Below are 23625 nucleotides of genomic sequence, written 5' to 3'. Positions count from 1 at the left end.
AAGCTCAGCTTAAACAAATCTCTCAATACAGCACTGTAGGGGAGGAAGCCAGGTAAAGAATACAGTACTGTGGGGGCTCTATCTCAATATACCTTTGTTTAATATGTTTTTGTCCTCTATGCTGGAGACTTGTCCCGCAGTACTGAGAAATTTTCTTGAATTATTTTATTTGATAACTTGCTCCTCTCTGCTTTCTGGTTTCTCCTATTAGTTGGATATTGGGCCTTCCAAGCTGGTCTTTTAATTTTCTTATTTTTTCCATTTCTGTCTTTTTGTTGTACTTTCTAAGAGATTTTCTCAACTCTTACTTCCAGGCCTTCTACTGAGTTTTTCATTTCTATTCTCATATTTTCAACTTTTAAAGGTTCTTTTTCCTCTGAATGTTTCTTTTTAAAATGACATTATAGTGGTTAAAAGCTCAGGCTGCTAACCAAAAGGTCAGCAGTTCAAATCTACCAGCTGCTACTTGGAAACGGTATGGGGCAGCTCTCCTCTGCCCTATAGGGTCGCTACAAGTCAGAATCAACTCAACAGACATGGGTTTGGGTTTTTTTTTTTTTTTTAATAAAAAAAACTGTTCTCTCTTGAAGCTATCTTATTTATTTAGAATGTAAAACTTTTTCTTCTCTCATAGTTTATATATGTCAAGTTGCTGTTAGTTGTTTCTGCCTCATATTAGGTGTTTTCCTTAGATGTCTAATAATCCTGGGTTGTCTACTTATGTTTAAGAAGGAGGGACAAAAATCCTGGTTGGAAAACCTGGTGCATGGGTACAGTTCGTTAACTATGAGCTTTAAATTGTAGGACAGCGTCATCCAATAGCAATATAGTGTGAGCCACGTGTAATTTAAATTTTAAGAAACGTGAAATTAATTTTAATAAGATATTTTATGTAATCCAGTATGTGTAAAGTATGTCAGCATGCATCAAATGAAAATTTTTTCTTTTTTTTATTAAGACATCAAACTCCAGCGTTTTATACTTATAGCGCATTTCAGTGCAGATGCTAAATTTTCATCAGAAGTATTTAATCTGTATTTAGCTTTGATAAGATTTACAAATGAAAAAGTAGATTCATAATCAAGGTATTCTGAACATACTTAGGTTTGCCAATAACTCAATAAAATATTAGTTTTTTAATTTAAATTTAAAGTTTTCTTTTCTCAGCTGCACTGGCCACATTTGAAAATTCTCAGCAGTTAGATGTGGCTGTCATATTGGACAGCAGGGCTCTAGGGTGATCTACTTGGACTGTTATCAATATCCTTAGGTCATTTTTCTTGGGCTTGTCTGATTTCCCAGAGAAGATTCTTCCAACCTTCTGCCTCAAGGCTAAAGGCCTGGCTGCTGGCTTCCTGAGAAACTAACCCGTTGCCGTCGAGTTGATTCTGACTCACAGCAACCCTATATGACAGTAGAACTGCCCCATAGAGTTTTCCATGGAGCACCTGGTGGATTCGAACTGCCAACATTTTGGTTATCAGCCGCAGCACTTAACCACTACGCCACCAGGGTTTCCTCTGTGAGACTAGTAGGGGAAAAGTGCTGGGTGTCTCAGCATATAATATTCATAGGTTTACTTAATGGCTGTCTTTTTGGCATAGGATCCCTGCCCACAACTTTGCATGGCACTCCCTAATCCAGAGGCCCATTTTTTTTTTTTTTTTCTAAAAAATAGACTTCTGCAGAAATAAGAGAAGGTAGTTTCCCATGGCATCAAGGGGGTGGGATCTAGGGATCTAAATGCTTATCCTTTTTTTTTGTTTTTTTAATTTTTATTGTGCTTTAAGTGAAAGTTTACAAATCAAGTCAGTCTCATACAAAAATTTGTATACACCTTGCCATATAGTCCTAATTGCTCTCCGCCTAAATGAGACAGCACACTCCTTCCCTCCACTCTCTCTTTTTGTGTCCATTCTGCCAGCTTCTGATCCCCTTTACCCCCTCATCTCCCCTCCATTTTGGAGTTGCCAACATAGTCTTGTGTGTGTACTTGATCCAAGGAGCTCACTCTTCACCAGTATCATTTTCTATCCCATAGTCCAGTCCAATCCCTTTCTGAAGAGTTGGCTTTGAGAATGGTTCCTGTCTTGGGCCAACAGAAGGTCTGGGGACCATGGTCTCACCAGGGTCCTTCTAGTCTCAGTCAGACCATTAAGGCTGGTCTTTTTACAAGAATTTGAGGTCTGCATCCCACTGCTCTCCTGCTCCCTCAAGGGTTCTCTGCTGTGTTCCCTGTCAGGTCAGTCATCGGTTGTAGCCGGGCACCATCTGGTTCTTCTGGTCTCAGGCTGATGTAGTCTCTGGTTTATGTGACCCTTTCTGCCTCTTGGGCTCGAAATTACCTTGTGCCTTTGGTGTTCTTCATTCTCCTTTGCTCCAGGTGGGTTGAGACCAATTGATGCATCTTAGATGGCCACTTGCTAGCAGGGATCTAACTGCTTCTTAGGCAGCATTCAGCCAATCTTCATATCTTAGCTCTCCCCTCTTTCTACCCCCAGGTTCATAGATAACCTGGTACCACTAATTCCTGAGTCTTACGAAGATTCTTAAGTGTAATTTGGGTTTGCTCTTTGCTTTTCTTACTGCTGGTTTAGGACTCATCTTTCTTGGGTCTGTTGGTTTAAATTCTCTTTCTAAAAATCTCAGTTCTGTAGATTTAATGGAGTTTGAGGAAGGGGAAAAATTAGATCCCTTGGTTTAGTATGCCATCTTTTACCTGGAAGTTAATCTATACTCATGAGCCAAATTTTGACTTTTTATCATTTCATTCAATATTTATGCTTTCTTCAATATCTGTACTTACAGTTAAAGGTCCTAGTGATAGTGTTTAGTGAAGGACTCAAAAGGAGGGACAGGGAGTGAGGTATTTAGCACAGGGTTTGGTTTGGGGACAGAAGAGAATTGACAGCAAAAGAGAATGTTGAGAGTGGAAGCATTTAGAAGCAGGCAGGATGATTAGAATTCTCACCTTCCATGTGGGAGACCCAGGTTCAATTCCCAGCCAGTGTTCCTCAAGGGTAGCCGCCACTATCTGTCAGTAAAGGCTTGCATGTTGCTGTGATGCTAAACCGGTTTCAGCAGAGCTTCCAGACTAAGACAGACTAGGAAAAAAGACCTGGCAATCTACTTCTGAAAATCAGCCAGTGAAAGTCCTATGGATCATAATGGTCCTATCCCATTGCACATGGGGTTACCATGAGTTAGGGGCCAACTCGATGGCAGCTTATAACTGCATCAATAGGATGACTAGAAACTTTATAAGCTTGGATGTTGAAGGCATAAATACAGCTCCAGTACCATTTACCTTCCTGAACTCTGCTATTTTTAGGTCTTTTTCTGTCACGTGTTCCAGGAACCTCTTGTCCTACATCTTAGAGGATCCACAAAACAACTAATAATACAATTTTAAAAAAATACACAAAGCGTACTGTTCGCAAACATAGTATACATAGAATCTGTAAGAAAAACACACGTAGTATTAAATAAGTAAATAATACACTCTCCATATACTGTAGCAGCAGGTTTCCATTTCAACAATTGACTTGAGCTTGCTATTTGGGTGTTCTTTTGGGTTCTGAAACAGAATTTTGCCTATGTTGTGATTCATTTTGCTGGTTTTCACTGCCCTCTGTTGGACTAATTGAGGAAATGCAGTTTTCTGCTGCATGAATCACCAAATTGAGCACTAAAACATGACTCCGAAACCAAACCAGACCCATTGCTGTCAGGTTGATTCCGACTCATAGCAACCCTATAGGACAGAGTAGAACTGCCCCATAAAGTTTCCAAGGAGCGGCTGGTGAATTTGAATTGCCGACCTTTTGGTTAGCAGCCTAGCTCTTAACCACTGCGCCACCAGGGCTCCAAAACATGAACACTTTTTTGAAAGGTTCAGATCTGTTTCTAATGATGCTATAAGGAAAGCAAAGGAAACTGGATCATCCTTATTATGAAAAGATGTTTGCTTTTTTTTGTTGAAAGTATGCACAGCAAAACCCACATAAAGAGATGTTTGCTTTTATATCTAAAGGTTAGAGTTTTATATTTAAAGGCATTAAATGGGAATAAGGCAGAGGGATTTGGGGAATGCAAAGATTTGAGCTTTAGAATCTAGAGACCTGACTTAGTCGTATATCCAGCTTAACCCCTGGTTATGTGACCTTGATAAATTACTCCACCTGTCTGTGCATCTTCATTGATACAGTGAAGAGGTGAAATAGACTTTGAGGACTTAACCAGGGATTGGTATTTTAGGAAATCAGGGGCAGGTTATAGTATTTATTCATAAGAGATATAATGACTAAGTCTTAGGCTGTGTACTCCAGGAGCTTAATCTGGAAAAGGGTAGAAGACCCAGTGCCGTCGGAAAAGGATAGAGGAGGCACATAATAAAAAAAAAAACACAATTATAATCCAATGTAAGTGCCACGAGACAGTCAAATAAGTACCTACTTACTGTGAAAACAGAAGGAGAGGCGCCTGTCCAATCCTAGGGGATCAGTGGATATGGACTCTTACAGGCACATCATACTATGGGGCTTGTTGGAGTTAGCTTTGAAAGGATAATCCAGGCTGAGGGAAGTAGGAGTGTAAAAGTCTAGAATGGGGAGACAGCATGATCTATTTATGGACCTGCAACCAGTTCAGTATGACCAGCAGACAGAGTTTGAAGTTGAGGGTTTGTTGAGAGACTAGGGAAGGAAGCTAGGATAGTTGCATTCCACTGTAAGGAATTTGGATTTTAACCTGGGGGCAGTGGGGAGCTAGCTATTGAAATGTTTTAAATGAGGAAGTAACACGCACAGCTTGGCATTTTAGAAAGATTACTTTTGAATATAGCATGGAGAATGGATTTGGTGTGGGGCAGATAGGACCAAAGGCAGGGATATCAGTAAGGAGGGTGTTGTAGTAAATCAAGCGGAAGAAAATAGTGGTGTGAACTTAGTATTGGTGGTGGGGATGGACAGAAGATAGATGAGTCGAGAATAATAGTCTGTAAGTAGCAAGAACAGGTTGCAAGTTTCCCTTTCTTCAGCTTAGCTGTAGCTGCGAACAATCAGCTGCTACTGCTTCTTTAGACCCAAGTTCTGTTACCTGCAGTACATGTATCCGAGAGTTTTGGATCTTGCTTGGTTCTGAGGGAGTGGTTTCAGTTTGGGGAACAAGGTTCTGGGAGCAATTGCTCTTACAGCAAATGAGTTTAACACTGGCAAATAAGTTTAAAATGGCAGCCCAAACTGCACGCCCATCCCTTTTGTAGTTTGTATCACCTCTCTGTGCCAAGAGGCTCAGGGAGGTAACAAGAGGAGCTGTTGTTGGTCTCCTTGGGTGGTGGTGTCTTTCTGCCTCATCGCCCTTTTGCCTTTACTTCCCAGTAAGCAGCACACGCAAAGTAACTTGAATTCCATTTACACTGAGCAAGGCTCTCAGGGTTTCAGGCATGTGATTAGCATTCAGCCAAGGGAAGCTTGCTGACCTCCTTTGGACCATAGAGGGCAAAATAAAATTCATAGTTTACACTGGTTTTAACTGAATTCTGATACGGGGAATGATGAACACAATGATGTAGATTTTTCTTGCCCTGATAAAGGTTAGAAAAAGCTCTGTGGCAGATATAGCACTAGTTTTTCATTACTTGAGGAAGATTAGGCAAGAGGTGTTTACTATACCAGTCCAAGGACACTAACAAAAAAGAAATAGGGTTTAGAATTAAGTAGGAAGAAGAAAAATTTCTGCCTTCCTAGACCTTATTCAGATTTTGTGTGTGTCTGTGTGTGTGTGAAGTACAGCATGCATACAGAAAAGAACATAAAACATCCAGTTTAAAGAATAATTATAAACAACACTCATGTAATCACTTCAAGAAATAGAATCCTGTATGGACCCCAAAAGCCCCTTGTTCCCTTCCCCAGCCACAGTTCTCCCTAACACAATAGTGTTTTGACATTTGTGGTAGTCATTCCCTTTATAATTCCCTAAATAATGGTATTTAGTTTTGCCTGTTTACAAAGTAAATGGAATAATGCATTCCATATTATGTTTGTGAAATTCATCTATGATGTGTTGTTGTTGTTAGATGCAGTTGAGTCGGTTCCTACTTATAGCGACCCTGTGTACAACAGAATGAAACACTGCTCAGTCCTGTACCATCCTCATAATCATTGCTGTGTTTGAGCCCACTGTTGCAGCCGCTATGTAATTCCATCTCATTGAGGGTCTTCCTCTTTTTTTTTTTAATTTTATTTTTTGTTGTGTTTTAGGTGAAACTTTACAGAGCAAATTAGTTTCTCATTCAAAAACTTATACACAAATTGTTTCATGCCATTGATTGCAATCTCATGTTATGTCTTCACTCTCCCCCTTTCCCTTTCCACCCCAGGTTTCCCCGATTCCATTCATCCAGTTCTCCTGTCCCTTCCTACCTTCTCATCTTTGTTTTTGGGGAAATGTTGCCCATTCAATCTTGTATAGTTGATTGATCTAAGAAGCACATTCCTCACGTGTGTTATTGTTTGTTTTATAGGCCTGCCTAGTCTTTGGTTGAAAAGTGAACTTTGGGAGTGGCTTCAATTCTGAGTTTGAAGGGTGTTGGGGGGCTATAGTCTCTAGGGTTCCTCCAGTCTCTGTCAAACCAGTAAGTCTGGTCTTTTTTGTGAATTTGATCTTTTGTTCTACATTCTTCTCCCACTCTCTCTGGGACCTTTTGTTGTAATCCCAGTCAGAGTGGTCAGTAGTGGTAGCTGGATACCATCTAGTTCTTCTGGCCTTGCGGTTGTATAGGCTGTGGTTCATGTGGTCCATTAGTCCTTTGGACTAATTGCTCCCTTGAGTCTTTAGTTTTTTTTTCACTCTCCTTTGGTCCGGACTAGAAGAGACCAATAGTTGTATCTTAGATGGCTGCTTAACAAGCTTTTAAGACCCTGGTAAGTGGCCGTTCACCAAAGTAGGGTATAGAACGTTGTCTTTAAGAACTATGTTGTGCCAGTTGTCTTAGATGTTCCCCAAGTCTATGGTCCTTTGTCTTTGAGCCTGGGAACATCATACTGTGAAATCTTTAGTTGTGTCTAAGAGGTTTCCCTGACTGTGCCACTGGTGTACTCTATTGTCTGTATTTACATATGAGGAGCACCTATAGTCATGTATTTAGAAATTCCCACCATCGAACCTGTATCTGCTGGTGGGTGTGCTTTCTAACCCCCTCCCACACCTCTTGGCATATCTGTCTGTGTATCCATTTGTAGATTATTGTTCGTTGATTCTATAGTTGCAGGATTTGTCTGTGCTGTAGTAGTTACCACCCAAAATCCCCAAACTCACTGCCATCAAGTTGATTCTGACTCATAGTGACCTCATAGGGTTCCCAAGGCTGTAAATCTCTACGGAAGCAGACTGCCACATCTTTCTCCTGTGGAGCTGCTGGTGGTTTTGAACCACCAACCTTTCAGTTAGCAGTCAGTTGTTTTAACCACTGTGCTACCAGGGCTCCTAGTAGTTAGCTTACCAAAACCAAACTGATAGCTGTAGAGTTGGTTCCCACTCATAGCGACCCTATAGGACAGAGCAGAACTGCCCCATAGGGTTTCCAAGGAGCAGCTGGTGGATTTGAACTGCTGATCTTTTGGTTAGCAGCCAAGCTCTTAACCAGTGCACCACCAGGGCTCCAGTAGTAGTTAGCATAAAGTTGTCCTTTATTCCTGCCTTCCTTTCAGTATCCTCTCTTGCCTTGGTCACGTTGTGCTGACTTCTCCCGTGTTGTATGTTGCCTTTCCCTTCACCAATATTAACAGGTTAGTAATTTTACCTTTCTCTCTCCCCCTCCCATCCCTGGTAACCATCAAAGAATTTTTTTTTCCTGTATGTAAACCTTTTGTTGTTATTTTATAATAGTGGTCTCATACAATATTTATCTTTCTGCGATTGACTTACCTCACTCAGCATGAGGGTCTGCCTCTTTTTTTTGCTGACACTCGGTTTTACCAAGCATGATGTCCTTCTCCAGGGACTGGTCACTCCTGATTACATGTCCAAAATACATGAGACAAAGTCTTGCCGTCCTCTCTTCTAAGGAGCATTTGGGCTGTACTTCCTCCAAGACAGATTTGTTCCTTCTTCTGGCAGTCTGTGGTACATTCAGTGTTCTTACCAACACCCTAATTCAAATGCATCAATTCTTCTTAAAACTTCCTTTTTCATTGCCCAGCTTTCACATGCATATGAGGCAATTGAAAATACCATGGGTTGGGTCAGGTGCACCTTAGTCCTCAAAGTGACATCTTTGCTTTTTAACACTTATCTGTGATGTAGGGTAGCTTTAAATTCATTCACTTTCTTTGTATAATTGTATTCATTGTACCAGTATACCAGTTTATTTGTCCATTCTGCTCTTGATGGATATTTGGATTATTCTCTATTTAAATATAGCATCGGTATGAACATTCTTGTTACATACATCCTGCTACCTATGTGTAAGAGTGTCAGTAGGATAGACATTTAGAAATTGACATGTTGCATATTTAACTTTACTAGATAATGCTGAACTGTTTTCCCAAGGGGCCATAGCAATTTACTTTCCCATCAGTAGTGTGTGAGAACTCCCATGGCTCACGGACTAGACAGACATGAAAAGTTTTGCCAATTTGGGAGTGCAAAATGGTATGTCATGATTTTAATTTGCATTTCTTTATTTACTAATGAAGATGAGCACGTTTTAATATGCTTATTGGTCATTTGGATTTAGAGCCTGTTCAATTCTCTACTCTTTTTTTTTTAAGAATCATATGTTAGTGACCTTAAAACTCTTCTTACCTTTTATCTAAATGAATGTGCTATACAGTAGTTTAGTAGAAATCATCTTTTAGCTTGTGGGAAGTACCTTAGGTTCTTTCAACTTATTTTCTCTTCTTTTTTCCCCCAATCTATCTGGTGTTTGGGATGTTTCCCAGTATTTTGCTGATCCCTCTTCACTTTCTTCTTCCTCCTTTTCCCTGTTTCCTAGACTCTGAAGCGGCTCATGGCAGATGAGGTAAGGAAATTTTGTTCAGCATGTGCATGTTCTAGCTCATTTCCTACACTATGGTATTTATCAGTTTGACTCTCTCTCGCGTGCAATGGTGATATGGGTTCTATTCCCAGAGCATTCCAAGGCTTTTCCTAACCCTTGCTCTGCATTTGGCCCATTGCATGCATTTCCCTGACACACTCATCAGCTTCTACGATTAGGCATGCTCATTAAACTGCAAGCTAACTTCGGTGATGGTTGCAGATACTGTTATTTTCAAACACGTGGAACTGGTAAGCTGCAGCTTATTGGTGACTCTTGTGGGTAAGAGCAGCTGTACTTGTGGTTTGAGGAATGGTTCATGAGCATTTGTTTGGCAGAGAGATGGTATATACACCCCTGAAGTATATTAGATTCTTAGCTAAGGAGATTGGTTCACATTTGAAGATTACGTATTGAACTCTTGCAGCCTCCATAGCACAAGTGCTATGGAGTACACCAAAGAAGAAAAAGTAAATGGCTCCTGCTCTTAAGGCATTTACTTGTTTATCCTATATGACTTAGATCAATTAAAATCTATAATCATACTCGCCTCTTGAAGGGAGGGATACTCTGGGAACCTGACCACATTTGTTATTGGGTAGCTAGAGGGAAACAGGGGACATCTTATTGAGATATTTCTGCACATGAGATGCTTTCAACTCTGTGTTGCTATAGATGGCTTAGGAATGGCAAGGGAGTTCAAGGGCAAAGATTCCTCCTTTTAGAGAGCTTTCAAATCTCAATACTGTAGTTCTCTTATCTTTGGATGAAGATGACAGTAAAGAGTCAGTACACTAAATTAGATATGAGAAAGATTGATTTTGCCTTTTCATGTCAAAGCGTCTTAAACTGCTCATGAACCAGAGGGGCCGTGCATGTGTATGAGGTTAAAGGGTTGGCTATTTGGTGTATGGTTTTTTTTGCATGTAAATGAAAATGGATCACTGCTATATATATATGTGTGTGTGTGTATATGTATATATATAAAAATTTATATATATATGTGTGTGTGTATGTATTCTCCCCCCCCTCCCTTAGCTGGAGAGATTTACCAGCATGAGAATTAAGAAAGAAAAGGAAAAGCCCAATTCTGCTCATAGAAATTCTTCTGCATCGTATGGGGACGATCCCACAGCACAGTCATTGCAAGATGTTTCTGATGAGCAGGTGCTAGTTCTCTTTGAACAAATGCTGGTAAGTTTCCCACCCAACACGCTTCTTCCTGGAAGAGAATTCGTGGGCATGGTGAGCCCTTTTCTGTGTATGTTCCCCCTTAACTAGCCCTTCATCACAAAGAATTCCAGGCTCCCCAGGGAACTTCTAGTAATAATCCTATTAACTAAGGGACTAAGTATACATTTACCTGTCCGTGAAATTGGAACCCATGTGTTAAACTGGAAATATCTGATGTTGTGGGAAGGAGCTTAAGTTCTTTCAACTTATTTGAATAATTGTGTTCATTGTTCCAGTATACCAGTTTATTTGTCTATTCTGCTCTTCATGGGTATTTGGATTGTTTTCTAGTTAAATATAGTATCGCTATGAACATTCTTGGCACATACATCCTGCTACCTATGTGTAAGGGTGTCAGTAGGATAGACATTTAGAAATTGTGGCTAAAATGTTGCTGGGCATACCTGTTAATGTTCTGACCAGCAACACTTTAGCTGCAAAGACGCAGGGAGAGTGGACCAACTCATATGATACATGAGATTACCTCTGGGATAAGCCAGAATACACAAAAATGTTGAAGCATTCACAGTGAGCTCTACACAAAGAAGAAATTGAGGAATGGAAAGGCGTCATTTGCCCAAGGTCCTCTATGTAGTGATGAGTCTAGAAAGAGAATTCTGTTACTATAATCACTATAAGACATTTAAAGATTGTGGCTGAAGGCAGTTGAGTAATGAAGTGTACACGAATGTGACTTACTTCGTCGTCCTTAGTGAAGAAGAGAACATACTAGTGATAAGTCTTGGGAAGTTTTAAGTACATGCTTATAAGGTTTCATAAGACCAGTATATTATATGGATATATGGTCACAGACTCAAACAGAGATTAGTGGCATACCTAACTTAATTAAAAGCATGGGCTTTAGAGGTAGTAGATCTGGGTTCAAATCTCAGCCTGACCACCTAGCTCTGTAACATTAGGCAACCCTTTCATGTAAACTAGGAATGACACAGCCTACCTTATAAGGTAATATATATCTAACACCCTTAATAAAGAGCCTGCACATAATATATACTCAACTGCCACTATTATTATTTTTCACTGAAACATTCAGTTTGTCTCTTAACATTCCAGGTATGTTAAGAGTTTAGGAGTATTCTCTATCAAGGCAATCTCTTGACATTGGATTGCAAATTCAGTTGTCTTTTTGACCGGCCAGGTAGCATAAGTAAGTTAAACAAGCTAGATAGAAAATGATAGAAAAGTAGAGGAAACTGGTAAATTGAAGAAGGCCTTTTGGCATTTTTGTTAGAATGGGCAGCCACAGCTCCATTTCAGTAGACAACTTTAGTTCCAGTAGGTTGTAGCATTCCAGTAGGGAGTGCTAGCTCAGTAGTACCAGATATTGCTGTTTTTTCAAAAAAAGCCAGAAATCTGTATTTTTATGTGAAGTCTCCCAAATTTAAAGTATTCAGCTAGCCAAGCTAAACATACTTTATCTTGAGGTCAGGTGACTGAGGACTACCATTTTGTAATTTTTCTGTTCAAATTATCTGCAAAAGGAAAAAAAAAATCGGGAATTGAGTCAGAAAAAAACTTTATTATTGTTACTTGAAGGCAATGATTCCTTCAAGTCCCTCCCCCAAGAAGAAATAGAATATATCCATAGGTTTTTTTTTCTATACTTTCCCAATTTCAAATAATATTCTGGGCTTTTTAGGGCTAAACTTGTGCTCACTAAGGTACTGGGCCCAGACACATGGTTATATTTACCACAGCCTCAAACAGAGCCTTTCTCCCAACAAAACACTCCAAGCTATATCTGTGGAGGGGCCTTTGCTTTATGACAGAGTTTCCGATTCCTTTTTCTTGGGAAAGGAGTTCGTATAGGACTGAGTTAACCACAGGTAATGGGTGTTTGGGCCCTGGAGTTGGTACAGATTTTGCTGGTGTTTGGATGGTGCCAGTCATCAAGTGCTTCAGTCTGGAGAGGGAGGTTATTAAGGTTCACCCTCAGTACAGAAAAAATTGTGTGCTTTTCTTTCAACAATACAAAATAAATTCCTTATCTATATTAAGAGTCTGTTTTTGTAAGAAAAAAGGTTACAGTACATATGTATAAAAATGTGTAAAGGAAATTACACTAAAATGTTAACCACATTGATCCCTAAGGAATTTTTATCATCTGTAATAGCTTAAATCACTAGGAATCAGGAAAATGTATTTATTCAGTAAGCATTTAATGTATTTCCTCTTCACTAAGGACACTAAATATTACAGTAAAAACTTGAAAGGCATTTGAGGCAATTTTGTTTTTCTCTTTTTTTCATCTAATAGCTGGATATGAACCTGAATGAGGAGAAACAGCAACCTTTGAGGGAGAAGGACATTATCATTAAAAGGGAGATGGTGTCCCAATACTTGCACACCTCCAAGGCTGTGAGTCCTGGGGCAGGTACCCATGACATGGGAGACTGTGCCCTTAGCTTAGACCCTTGGACCTGTTTTGCAAATTTCGTACAACATTTTATTTCCGAATCCGTTCTGTTTCATTCTACTGCGTAAGCCTATTCATTTTTACTCTCTTATTTGAGTTACCATTTTTATGTACTTTCTGCCTGGCTAATCTTCATGAAGTATGTATGCAGAATGGGGTAGGGAATTCTCAGTCTCATGTAGTTTGGTGGTATGTATGATCGATATCTTCCCTGATATTATTTAAACCGTAGTGACTAACATTAGTCCCCAGTTTATGTTTACTAATCCCTAATGTTTACTAGTCCTCAGTGTTTACTAATCTCTCTATATGCCTCCTGTCTAGGGCATGAGCCAAAAGGAGAGCTCTAGGTCTGCCATGATGTACATTCAGGAACTAAGGTCAGGCTTGCGGGATATGCCTCTGCTCAGCTGCTTGGAGTCCCTTCGTGTCTCTCTCAACAACAACCCTGTCAGGTGAGGATTCTGAGGAACTAATAAGAGTAGGAGCCCAATATCGGAGTTTATTGGTGAAGACTGAGGAACAGAGGAGTCAGGGAAGTATGGGAATGGTCTGGATTTGAAGTAAAGAGTTTTCAGGATAAACTTTTTTTTGGTGAATAAGTATTTATTGATTTGATTTGATATTGCATTGACTTTGTGTGTTCTTTACAGTTGGGTGCAAACATTTGGTGCTGAGGGCCTGACCTCCTTACTGGACATCCTTAAACGACTCCATGATGAGAAAGAAGAGACTGCTGGGTGAGAACGTCAAGTCTTGGCATCTTCTAGGTGGCGGTAGTAAGAGATTTACTATTTTCTCTGAAGGAGAAAATAGCAGTTAAATGGACAGTTACAGTCTAGGTGAATGTGTTGTTAGGTGGGAATGGGGTTTATCATGAGGGTGACTAGAGGAAGAGCCTTCAGTTTCAAGGTGAATACCATGAGATACATGCCACATAAGGTTACTAGTCTCTAGTAATCCATTCTCACTGTCGTGAAAACATGATACAATTGTATTAAAAAAAATTAGCCATTGGTTGATTTTTTTTTATTCTTCTCCCTCCTCTTCTCTTTATAAGCCTCATTGTAACTGGTTTACTTCAAGCCATATGCTTTTTTCTGGAATCAGAATGGTCTGTCTATATGCATATAGAATAACGACTCAGAATAAACCTTATGTTTCAATTTTTTTTTTTTTAATTAAAAAAAAAAGATTACTGGTTTCCCAGCACAGTCTCTTATCCAGTCTAGAAACAGGATTTGATTTAGTCCAGAGTAGCCCTGTGATCTGGTCTGGGTCATATCGCATTTGGAGGTGTTTTAATATACTTGATCTGTTTCTTGATCTAAATCTAGCTTTATAGCAGTCTTCAGGGCTGGAATAATTATGATGATACCTTGGACTTTCTTAGGCCACCTTCAAGCCAGCCTGAACCAAAGTGACTGCTCTACTTCTTGGGGATCTTTCTGAAACAATTCAGGGCCTGATCACCTGCACATACCCTCTGAGACTTGTAGCCTTTGATGTAGTGGAAAAAAAAAAAAAAAAAATTTTTTTTTTTTTTTTTTTTTAGGCAAGCAATAATAGATGGGATGTTATTCTGTTAGAATTTAGCACTTAGGAACCTAGAGAGAATTAAAGGGAAGGTTTTAATGTAACATGAAATCCTTGGATTGAGAGAGAATTAGCCAAAGGCCTTCGATGGTGAGGATACTCTTCAGCTATGTACTTGTCGCCAGTGTTTAAAAGCAAAGTATTATGTGCCAGAATTTACTCAGCTACTAGTTGAGATCCTTGTTTGCCAGACTTAAAAGTCAAATGGGAAAGGGGTGTGGAATAAAAAGACTTCACTGATTATGCTTCTACCTGCAGAAGCTATGATAGCCGTAACAAGCATGAAATCATTCGCTGCTTGAAAGCTTTCATGAACAACAAGGTGAGCTTTTTACCGTTCTCATTTCAATCCCCATCTTGACTCCCATTCTTTCTCTTCTACTGGCAAACCCATAAAAAGAACTAAGAATGTGAGGTTCAAGATGTCTAGCTCTCCTGTTTAGTATCATAACTGTTTTTTCATTGCCACATATGCATGGTTCTTTGGGCTTTTTTTTTTTTTTCCGCCCCCAGTTCTAACTTCTGCTTCAGAGAGTAGGCTCAATTTTTCTTTCTCTTTCCATACTTTCTGTTATTAAATCATGAATATCCTGACCTGTAATTATTGTTTTTGGGAGAATTGCTTTATTGCCTGCTTGGGGTTTTTTTTTTTCCTTCCAGACTATTCGTACTTTAGGATCTTCTTATTTTCTTTTTTGTCTGTTTGGTATTTAAAAGATTTTCCTTAAAAAGCCCACAATTATTTACCCCTGAGTACAAATCTGTCTTCCACTGTTTATTATTCCCTTGGTTTTTTTTTGGCATTAAGAAGAAACATCCTTGGAAGACATAGAATTATATTCTGTCCACTAGAAAATTATTTTGCCACGCTCATTTGTCTTCAGTTAAGCAAAGTGTTCTACCCCTAAACTTGTCCCTGTTTAGATGCTGTGAACTTTAAGCCTCCCTTCTCTGTTCTTGTCCTGCCAGTTTGGAATCAAGACGATGCTGGAGACAGAAGAGGGAATCCTGCTGCTGGTCAGAGCCATGGATCCTGCTGTCCCCAACATGATGATTGATGCAGCTAAGCTGTTATCTGCTCTTTGTATCCTACCACAGCCAGAGGACATGTATGTGACTGGAATTATTTCTCTCTTCTCCATTTTCTTTACCATCTTCTCAAGTTTGGAGGAAAATTGAATTGCTTGGGTATCCTCTTGGTCTTAAGTACTAGGTAATACAGTATTTCTTCCCAGAAGTGGACACCGTGAATCTCAATATTTAAAAAAGATTCCTAAGTGATGGGGGCTGTCCTGAGTGTACCACTGGTTATCAGAGGTATAGCAGGATATTGCCTAGATCTCCCTTACTGTCTATATTGAGTAGTTTTTACTGTTTTTTTTTTTTTTCCTAATTCAGAAGTAATACAATGCTATTTTAAAAAATTCAAACAATGTAAAACCAAACCCACTGGCTGTCGAGTCAATTCCAACTCATAGCGACCCTATAGGACAGAGTAGAACTGCCCCGTAGGGTTTCCAGAGAGTGGCTGGTGGATTCGAATTGTTGATCTTTTTTGGTTAGCAGCCAAGCTCTTAACCAGTGCACCACCAAAGCTCCTTCAAACAATATAGACTTATATAAAGTAAAATTTAACAGCCTCAACCCTTCACTAAATCCTACTCTGCAGAGGTTATTGGCTTGGTACAGCCTCGTAGATCTTTTTCTAAGCATAGACAAACATATTGCATTTCCTTGATTCTAAGACATCTTCTGCCACCCCAAAAAGATATTTTAGAACTGAGAAAAGTGATTATACCTATAAAACCAATCACATGTACAGGTTTTTATTTTTGTGGAGGGGCTTGCTTTAACAGAATTGAATCATACCACACATTTTTGACGTGTTTCTTTTTATTTAACAGTAGATCTTGAACATCCTTCTATGTCAGTACTTAATAGATCTCCTTATTATTTTTAGTAGTTATTCAACATTCTATAGTATGTAGGTCCTGTGATTTATTAACAATTCACTGATTGCTAGGCTTCTAGGTAGACTTTTTTTTCCAGCAGATTCTGGCGCTGCTTTAGATGATAAGAATTTTTCACTATTAAAAATAACGTTAAAATGAACATCCTTGTACATGTATTATTTCACATTTATGCATTTATGTTGGATAGGTTTCTAGAAGTAAGCCAAATGTTACATTCATTAAAAATTGATTAGCACTGTTAAATGCTCCTCCAAAAGTTGTACCAATTTATACTGCATAGAACAGGGGTCTTAGTTTGGTATCCCTGCATAGGAACCTAGGGTTGGGCTTTTGGGAGTGCATTTTTCTGAAGGGATGGTCCTTGGCTTTCAGCAGATTCTGTCCCCTACTCTAGGTGATGAGGGGAATAATGTGAGAAATTTAAAGCATTGATAACATTCTGTTTCCTGAGTGGTCTGTGCCCTTGTGTAATCTTCCTGTTACACATGTCTGTCTGTGCACCAGGGCAATTCTCTCCTTTTCCTTTCTCTTGGGCAGGAATGAAAGGGTTTTGGAGGCAATGACAGAAAGAGCTGAGATGGATGAGGTGGAACGTTTCCAGCCCCTGCTGGAGGGATTAAAAAGTGGGACCTCCATTGCACTCAAGGCATGTATATCCTCTGAAGCTAGGCCCAAGAACAGAATTCAAGATGGAAAGACTTTAAGTTCATTTGACCTCTTAATAGAACACATGGAGTGGTTCCCAACTGTATGTTTTATATTTCAGAATTTGTTCTGAAGGGAACATGATTAACCTTCTCTCCAAGAAGTTAAAGAAAACTGTTTTTCTTATTATAAGATGGAAAAAGGCATGGTATCTGTTTACAAGCTAGGAAAATCAAGTATACTGTCAAATCCTTATAATTGTTTAGACCCCTAAACTCTCTAGACCTATGCTCAAACCAGTCATCATCACTCTAGTAGAAAGTCATTTGTGTAGTTTTTGTACTTCATCTGCTATATATATTTGGAGGCCTCAGAATGCATGTGAAGAGAATCTTGATCTCTAGGCATTAGCATTGACTTAATTGTTGAATTCTCTTATATTAGGTCGGATGTCTACAGCTGATCAATGCCCTCATCACACCAGCTGAAGAACTTGACTTCCGAGTTCACATCCGAAGTGAACTGATGCGCTTGGGTCTGCATCAGGTGTTGCAGGTGAGATGCAGCACTTTATCTTAGAAAGGCTGGGTTGGTTCCTTCCTGCTCTTATAGCCCCAGACATCTCTGGGGTAACTCAGGTTTTCAATTTAAAAACTAGGTTGAAAGGTTTGGCCATATAAGACGCTTGTGGGTCCCCTGACTCTTCCACTCTTTGTCATTGACAGGACCTTCGAGAGATTGACAATGAGGATATGAGAGTGCAGTTAACTGTGTTTGATGAACAAGGGGAAGAAGATTCCTATGATCTGAAGGGAAGGCTGGAAGACATTCGCATGGAGATGGAATATCCTTTAACTGACTGGGTTCAAGACAAATGAGACATTTGCTGTATTCAGTTGCAGATTCCTGTATGGAATGAGTGTCTGGGGGGCAGGAATGATGACTCTGAGCAGGGCATCAGGCTATGTGTCTTCTCAGTAGGTAAGGCAGGAGTGTGTTTATTGCTGTTGGTCTTAGTTACATTGGCATGGGTCAGAGAAATCAGTAAAGATGATCTGAGGGTTGCTCAACGTGGAAACAACCATCAAAGTTAGAATAGACTCCTAGAACATGATAACTCTGCTTATTAAGATATAGAACTGGTTTTTGGAGAACATATACAAGTCAGGGAGTAGAGTTATAACTTGCTTTCTTATATGTGTTCCTGAAACTGAAAGAGGGAGTAATTTGGTCATCTATTGGGATTTGCCACAAGTGGCTTAGAGACAGTTATCTTTGATTTCTATGCTGCTTGACCCTCAAGCTAAGTACTAGGAATTCTCTATCTCTTTCCCACCCAACTTACTGGTCCCTTGGCCATAGGAAGTTTATAGACCTTAAAGTTTCTGGTGATGTTTATAAGGAGGAACAGCTATTAGAGTCTAAGTAGTATCTTACTACTTTTCCCTAGCTTCTCCAAGAGTTGGGTAAGCTACCTGTTTAAAATAGTTTCTAAATATACGCCTTCCTTAGCCTCTTCCGCTTTTCCACTGACTTCAGTGAAGTATTCCAGATCCTCTTAAACACAGTGAAGGATTCAAAGGCAGAGACACACTTCCTGTCCATCCTGCAGCACTTGCTTTTGGTCCGAAATGACTATGAGGCCAGGTAAGATGGAATGCCTGGGAAGTTTTTAATTTGAGCCTAAATGGAGATAGAAAAATTCTTAAATATTGCTGTATAAAGGGGGGGAAAAAAAAGACAAAGACCAAAAGTAAGGTTTCAGTATAGTCACAGATATAAAAGGAGTAGTCAGGTGTCCCTTTAATCCAACTGAAAGACATCCCTGTGGAAAAGGTCAGAGGGTATATAAGGTGAGATTGAGATGCCCTTCCTTTTTTTGAAGATGATGGCAAAGAGAGGTGGCAATTTAAAATTCCCTCTGGTTACCTGGAAGTAGAGATTCAGCTATAATACTATCCATCATAGGAAGGATTAAACTCAAGTTTTTGGATAGGAATTTTTGATTATTTGAAATAGATAAGGTAGCTGATATGGAAGAGGGGGCATTTCTTAGCATGGCAGTGATACTTCTGTTAAGTTTACAGGAAGGTCTTTTCCAGAACATTATCCTCATATCTCTCTGGTATTATCAAAGCAGTTAATTTTTCTTGATCCTGAACTGTTCTTAAAATTATATCTTGGTTTTCCTTTGATAACCCTGTTTTGTTTCTTCTATAGACCACAGTACTATAAGTTGATTGAAGAATGTATTTCCCAGATAGTTCTGCACAAGAATGGGGCTGATCCTGACTTCAAGTGCCGGCACCTCCAGATTGATATTGAGGGATTGATTGGTAAGCATACTTTTTTAACTGACCCCTCAAAAAATTGTTTGTCTTTCATTTTGTATCTTTCTTTTGATGAAAATTTCAGAGACAGTATGTTTTCAATCCTCAAGTGTTTTCACGTTTCCTCTTTCTTAGGTCATAATCAATGTCTGTGCTAGGAATATATAGATCTTTATTTATACGTAAATCCCACATTTTGCAGAGAGTCATAAGCACTACACATAGGTGTTCTTCATGCCACCCAGTATGGAGACCTTAGTACTTAAGAAATACTCAGAAATTATATGTTGAATTTAATTGAAAGTTCCATTTCTTTATCTAGTCCAGAACGTTAAGAAGGATAATAAAAATAACCAGAAGGACAAAAGACTGAACTTTGGTTATATTGAAGGGTTTGGGTAGTAAAAGGGGAAGACAGATGCCTTAGTTATCAAGTTCTGCTGTAATGGAAATACCACAAGGGGGTGGCTTTAACAAACAGAAATTTATTTTCTTGTCGGTTAGGACGCTAGAAGTCTGAATTCAGGGTGCTAGCTCTAGGAGAAGGCTTTCTCTCTTTGTTGGCTCTGGAGGAAGGTCCTTGTCTTTTTGATCCTCTGCTCCTCGGCAGTCTTCATGTGGCTTGGCATCTCCCCCCATGTCTCCTTCTAACTGGCTTATTTAATCTCTTTTATATCTCAAAAGAGATTGATTTAAGATAAACCTTACGCTAATCCTGTCTCACTAACATAACAAAGATAACCCATTCCCAAATGGGATTGTAACCACAGGCATAGAGGTTAGGATTTACAACACGTATTTTTGAGGGACACAATTCAATCCATAACAAAAGTTAGGAGATTTACTTACTAACTCATCTTCTTTTCAGATCAAATGATTGATAAAACAAAAGTGGAAAAATCTGAAGCCAAAGCTACAGAGCTGGAAAAAAAGGTGTGTATAAGGCATCAAAAAAGTTTATTTGGGGTATATCTGTCTTTCTTTGTCTGAGGATTATGGTCTTTCTGACATGTGAGACAGTTACAATCTTCGGTATTTTGAAAGCATTCAGCACTCAACACTCGTTCCTAGGAGAAAGCCTTTCCAGTATAGGTTACTCAGTGGAGAAGGGGATGTGGCTCTGATCGTGAGGAGCTAGTGGTGGGTTTGCACAGTTGTCCCTATTAGAAAGGAAAAACAGATGATACTCTTATGTAATAGTGACAGCTTTCTCACATTTGCTTAGCACCTCAGGCGTCTTAGTCTTAGAACAGTAGGAACTGGAATACGTCTGTGTTTCCTGTTCTCTTTTTCTCTTCAGTTGTTAGGGACTATTATTGTGGTTGATAGGTTCTTAATCCTGAAGACTATTGGGACTGTACCGCCATAGCTGTCCTGGTTAAATGTATTTAAAACCTTCAATTTTTTTTGTGTAACTCCAAAAGTAGCAAGACCATGGAAATTGTCCCCTTCCCCTTTCACCATGGTTTTAAGGTCAAAATCATGTTGCTCTTTTTTCCCAGGCATTGCCTGAGATATTGGTCGGTGAGCTCTATAGATCAAGTATTAGCACAAAACAGTAAATTACCGGGACTGAGACTTGTCCTTTTTCCTGAGTTGAGGAGCTTTTTGGGAACCTGATTCCTCCCTCCTTTAGCTGGACTCAGAGTTAACAGCCCGACATGAGCTACAGGTGGAAATGAAAAAGATGGAAAGTGACTTTGAGCAGAAGCTCCAGACCCTTCGAGGAGAAAAGGAAGCATTGGATTCCGAAAAGCAACACATTGCCACAGAGAAACAGGACCTGGAAGCAGAGGTGTCTCAGCTTGCAGGAGAGGTAAAGTCTGAACAGAGAAGGCTGAGTGATCATTAAGCGCCATCAGCAGCCTCAGAATGAGCGCGTCTCAGAACAAGAGTCAGTCATCTCACTCGTAGGGAACGTTCAGCTAGTAATAGATAATCTCGTTAGATATTGCGTATTTTTCAAATCATTTACTGTTTATTTTGTTCTATTTTGAGGGTAATACATATAAAATTCAGACAATACAGAAAAACAAAAAACAAAGTAGTCATTCACAGTACCACCCAGAAATAAAGGTAATAGTCTTCTAATAAATTTAGAAGTAAAGATTAAATAAACCATTCACAAATCGACTGACTTTGGCTTATTTTAGTCATCTCTTGACAGATTATCCCCACACAATCTCTCTGTAGGTGTAAATATTTAAACAGTCTGTGATATCTGAGGAGCCCTGGTGGTGCAGTGGTTAAGAGCTACAGCTGCAAACCAGAAGGTTGGCAGTTCAAGTCTACCAGCTACTCCTTGGAATGGGTTTGGTTTGGGTTTTTTTGGACATTTGAAAACTTGACCACTTACGTGGCTATATAATTACCTGTATAGCACATATGTTAATTGTATAACTAAAATATTTGATTTACTTGACCTTTACATTTTCTAACCAAAGGAGAGTTCGATGTAAAGGTTAAAATTGTCTTGTTAATGCAAAGCAAGAGGAACTGAACACATGGAGGCCTAAATTCTGGTTTTAGCCCTGCCACTAAATAGCATTATGAGGGGTGAATCACCTGATCTCTCTGACTCCTCTTAGTCCCTTCATATGTAAAATGAGAGGTTTAGATTAAGTAATTTCTTAGGTCCCTTTGAGCCCCAGTAGTCCCAGAAGTGGAGTGAGTAGTGCTTACATTGATGTTTCCTTCTGTAGGTTGCTAAGCTGTCAAAGGAACTGGAAGATGCCAAAAAAGAAATGGCTTCTCTGTCAGCTGCAGCTGTTACTGTAGTTCCTCCAGTACCCAGCAGTGCTAGTATTCCCCCTGCCCCTCCTTTACCTGGTGACTCTGGCACTGTTATTACATCCTCACCCCCTCCTTTAACAGGAGAGGTTAGCATACCTCTTCCTCCACCACCTCCACCACCTTGCCCTCCTTTGCCTGGGGGTGCTTGGATCTCCTTACCCTCTCCTTTGCCAGGAAGTGCTAGCATCCCCCCACCCCCTCCCTTGCCTGGGAGTGCTAGCATCCCCTCACCCCCTCCCTTGCCTGGAAGTGCTAGCGTCCCCCCACCCCCTCCCTTGCCTGGGAGTGCTAGCGTCCCCCCACCCCCTCCCTTGCCTGGGAGTGCTAGCGTCCCCCCACCCCCTCCCTTGCCTGGGAGTGCTAGCGTCCCCCCACCCCCTCCCTTGCCTGGGAGTGCTAGCGTCCCCCCACCCCCTCCCTTGCCTGGGAGTGCTAGCATTCCCCCCCCACCGCCTCCTTTGCCTGGGGTTGTGGGCATCCCCCCACCCCCTCCTTTGCCTGGAAGTACTGGCATCCCCCCACCTCCTCCTCCCTTGCCTGGAGGACCAGGAATGCCCCCTCCTCCTCCTCTTCCCGGTGGTCCTGGAATCCCTCCACCCCCTCCTTTTCCTGGAGGCCCTGGTGTTCCCCCACCTCCACCTGGAATGGGTATGCCTCCACCTCCACCCTTTGGATTTGGAGTTCCTGCAGCCCCAGTTCTGCCATTTGGATTAACCCCAAAGAAGCTTTATAAGCCAGAAGTGCAGCTCCGAAGGCCAAACTGGTCCAAGGTGAGAGTTTCCGTCCATTTCTTCTTCAGTAAGTCTCAAAAAAACTACTTCAGTTTCGTACTTTATTTTGTACATGGGTAGTCTTCCCCTTTCTTACGGCTCACATCTGTCTGTCTTCAGAGTCCATTCATACATGTGTTTATTCAGCAGATATTTATTGGGCATCTCCTATGTGCCAAATATCACCACTGAGAGCTCTGTAAACGCTGTACTCTGCTAAAAATCCTAAATTTATCACTAGTTAATGTTTTTGCTTTTCCTGTGAGGGTAAGTACCATGGTAACAGGTTTGATGATTATAGTCATTTTAGCAGTCTGCAAACTACTGATAATTGCTGGTCCTGAAATCATGGATTTATGAATTTACCTCCTACTCCAATATCTGAGTTACTCAGGCCATGTTTCCATGGCACAATATCATTCGCACTATGTGCTTGAGACCCCTTTGATTCTGAGTCAGCCTTTTGCTTCCAGAAACCAAGTTAAAATAAAGGGGCTTGGGGGTTTGTCCATAAAATCAACAAATTTGGCACGGTTAGCCAAACTGATGAGAAAAATATAATGTAGAAGCAAAGAAAAATGTGAAAGAAAGCCTTAAAGCTAGTTCTTGAATAATCACCAAAAAACAAACTGGAAACATCATTTCCTGATCCCAGCATGAAGAGTACAGCTATTCTCTGCATCTCAGGCTGGTCTTGTTATAGTGTCACGTTGCTAATAACTAGCCAGCCACCTCTTTTACGTCTTAATCAGCTTTCGGGGATGGAAAGTACAGACCTCAGCTTAGTAACTTAATACCTTGCCTG

The 23625-nt window shown here is 40.2% G+C and overlaps 1 protein-coding gene across 1 annotated transcript in view; it reads left to right on the top strand.

The window, feature by feature from the left end:
• DIAPH1 (diaphanous related formin 1) overlaps window positions 1–23625 on the top strand; it is a 111026-nt gene that overhangs the window by 32148 nt on the left and 55253 nt on the right. Inside the window, exons 2-16 of the mRNA XM_049873908.1 lie at window positions 10082–10237; window positions 12554–12655; window positions 13038–13168; window positions 13367–13453; window positions 14568–14631; window positions 15279–15418; window positions 16820–16928; window positions 17372–17482; window positions 17653–17771; window positions 18458–18574; window positions 19148–19263; window positions 20126–20190; window positions 20894–21073; window positions 21960–22168; window positions 22310–22820. Of these exons, the coding sequence (XP_049729865.1) occupies window positions 10082–10237; window positions 12554–12655; window positions 13038–13168; window positions 13367–13453; window positions 14568–14631; window positions 15279–15418; window positions 16820–16928; window positions 17372–17482; window positions 17653–17771; window positions 18458–18574; window positions 19148–19263; window positions 20126–20190; window positions 20894–21073; window positions 21960–22168; window positions 22310–22820 (2217 nt within the window). The remainder of the gene's footprint in view (window positions 1–10081; window positions 10238–12553; window positions 12656–13037; window positions 13169–13366; window positions 13454–14567; window positions 14632–15278; window positions 15419–16819; window positions 16929–17371; window positions 17483–17652; window positions 17772–18457; window positions 18575–19147; window positions 19264–20125; window positions 20191–20893; window positions 21074–21959; window positions 22169–22309; window positions 22821–23625) is intronic.

Source organism: Elephas maximus, chromosome 2 (assembly GCF_024166365.1).
Source record: "Elephas maximus indicus isolate mEleMax1 chromosome 2, mEleMax1 primary haplotype, whole genome shotgun sequence".
NCBI lineage: Eukaryota > Metazoa > Chordata > Mammalia > Proboscidea > Elephantidae > Elephas > Elephas maximus.
This window is presented reverse-complemented; position numbering and strand designations above follow the sequence as displayed.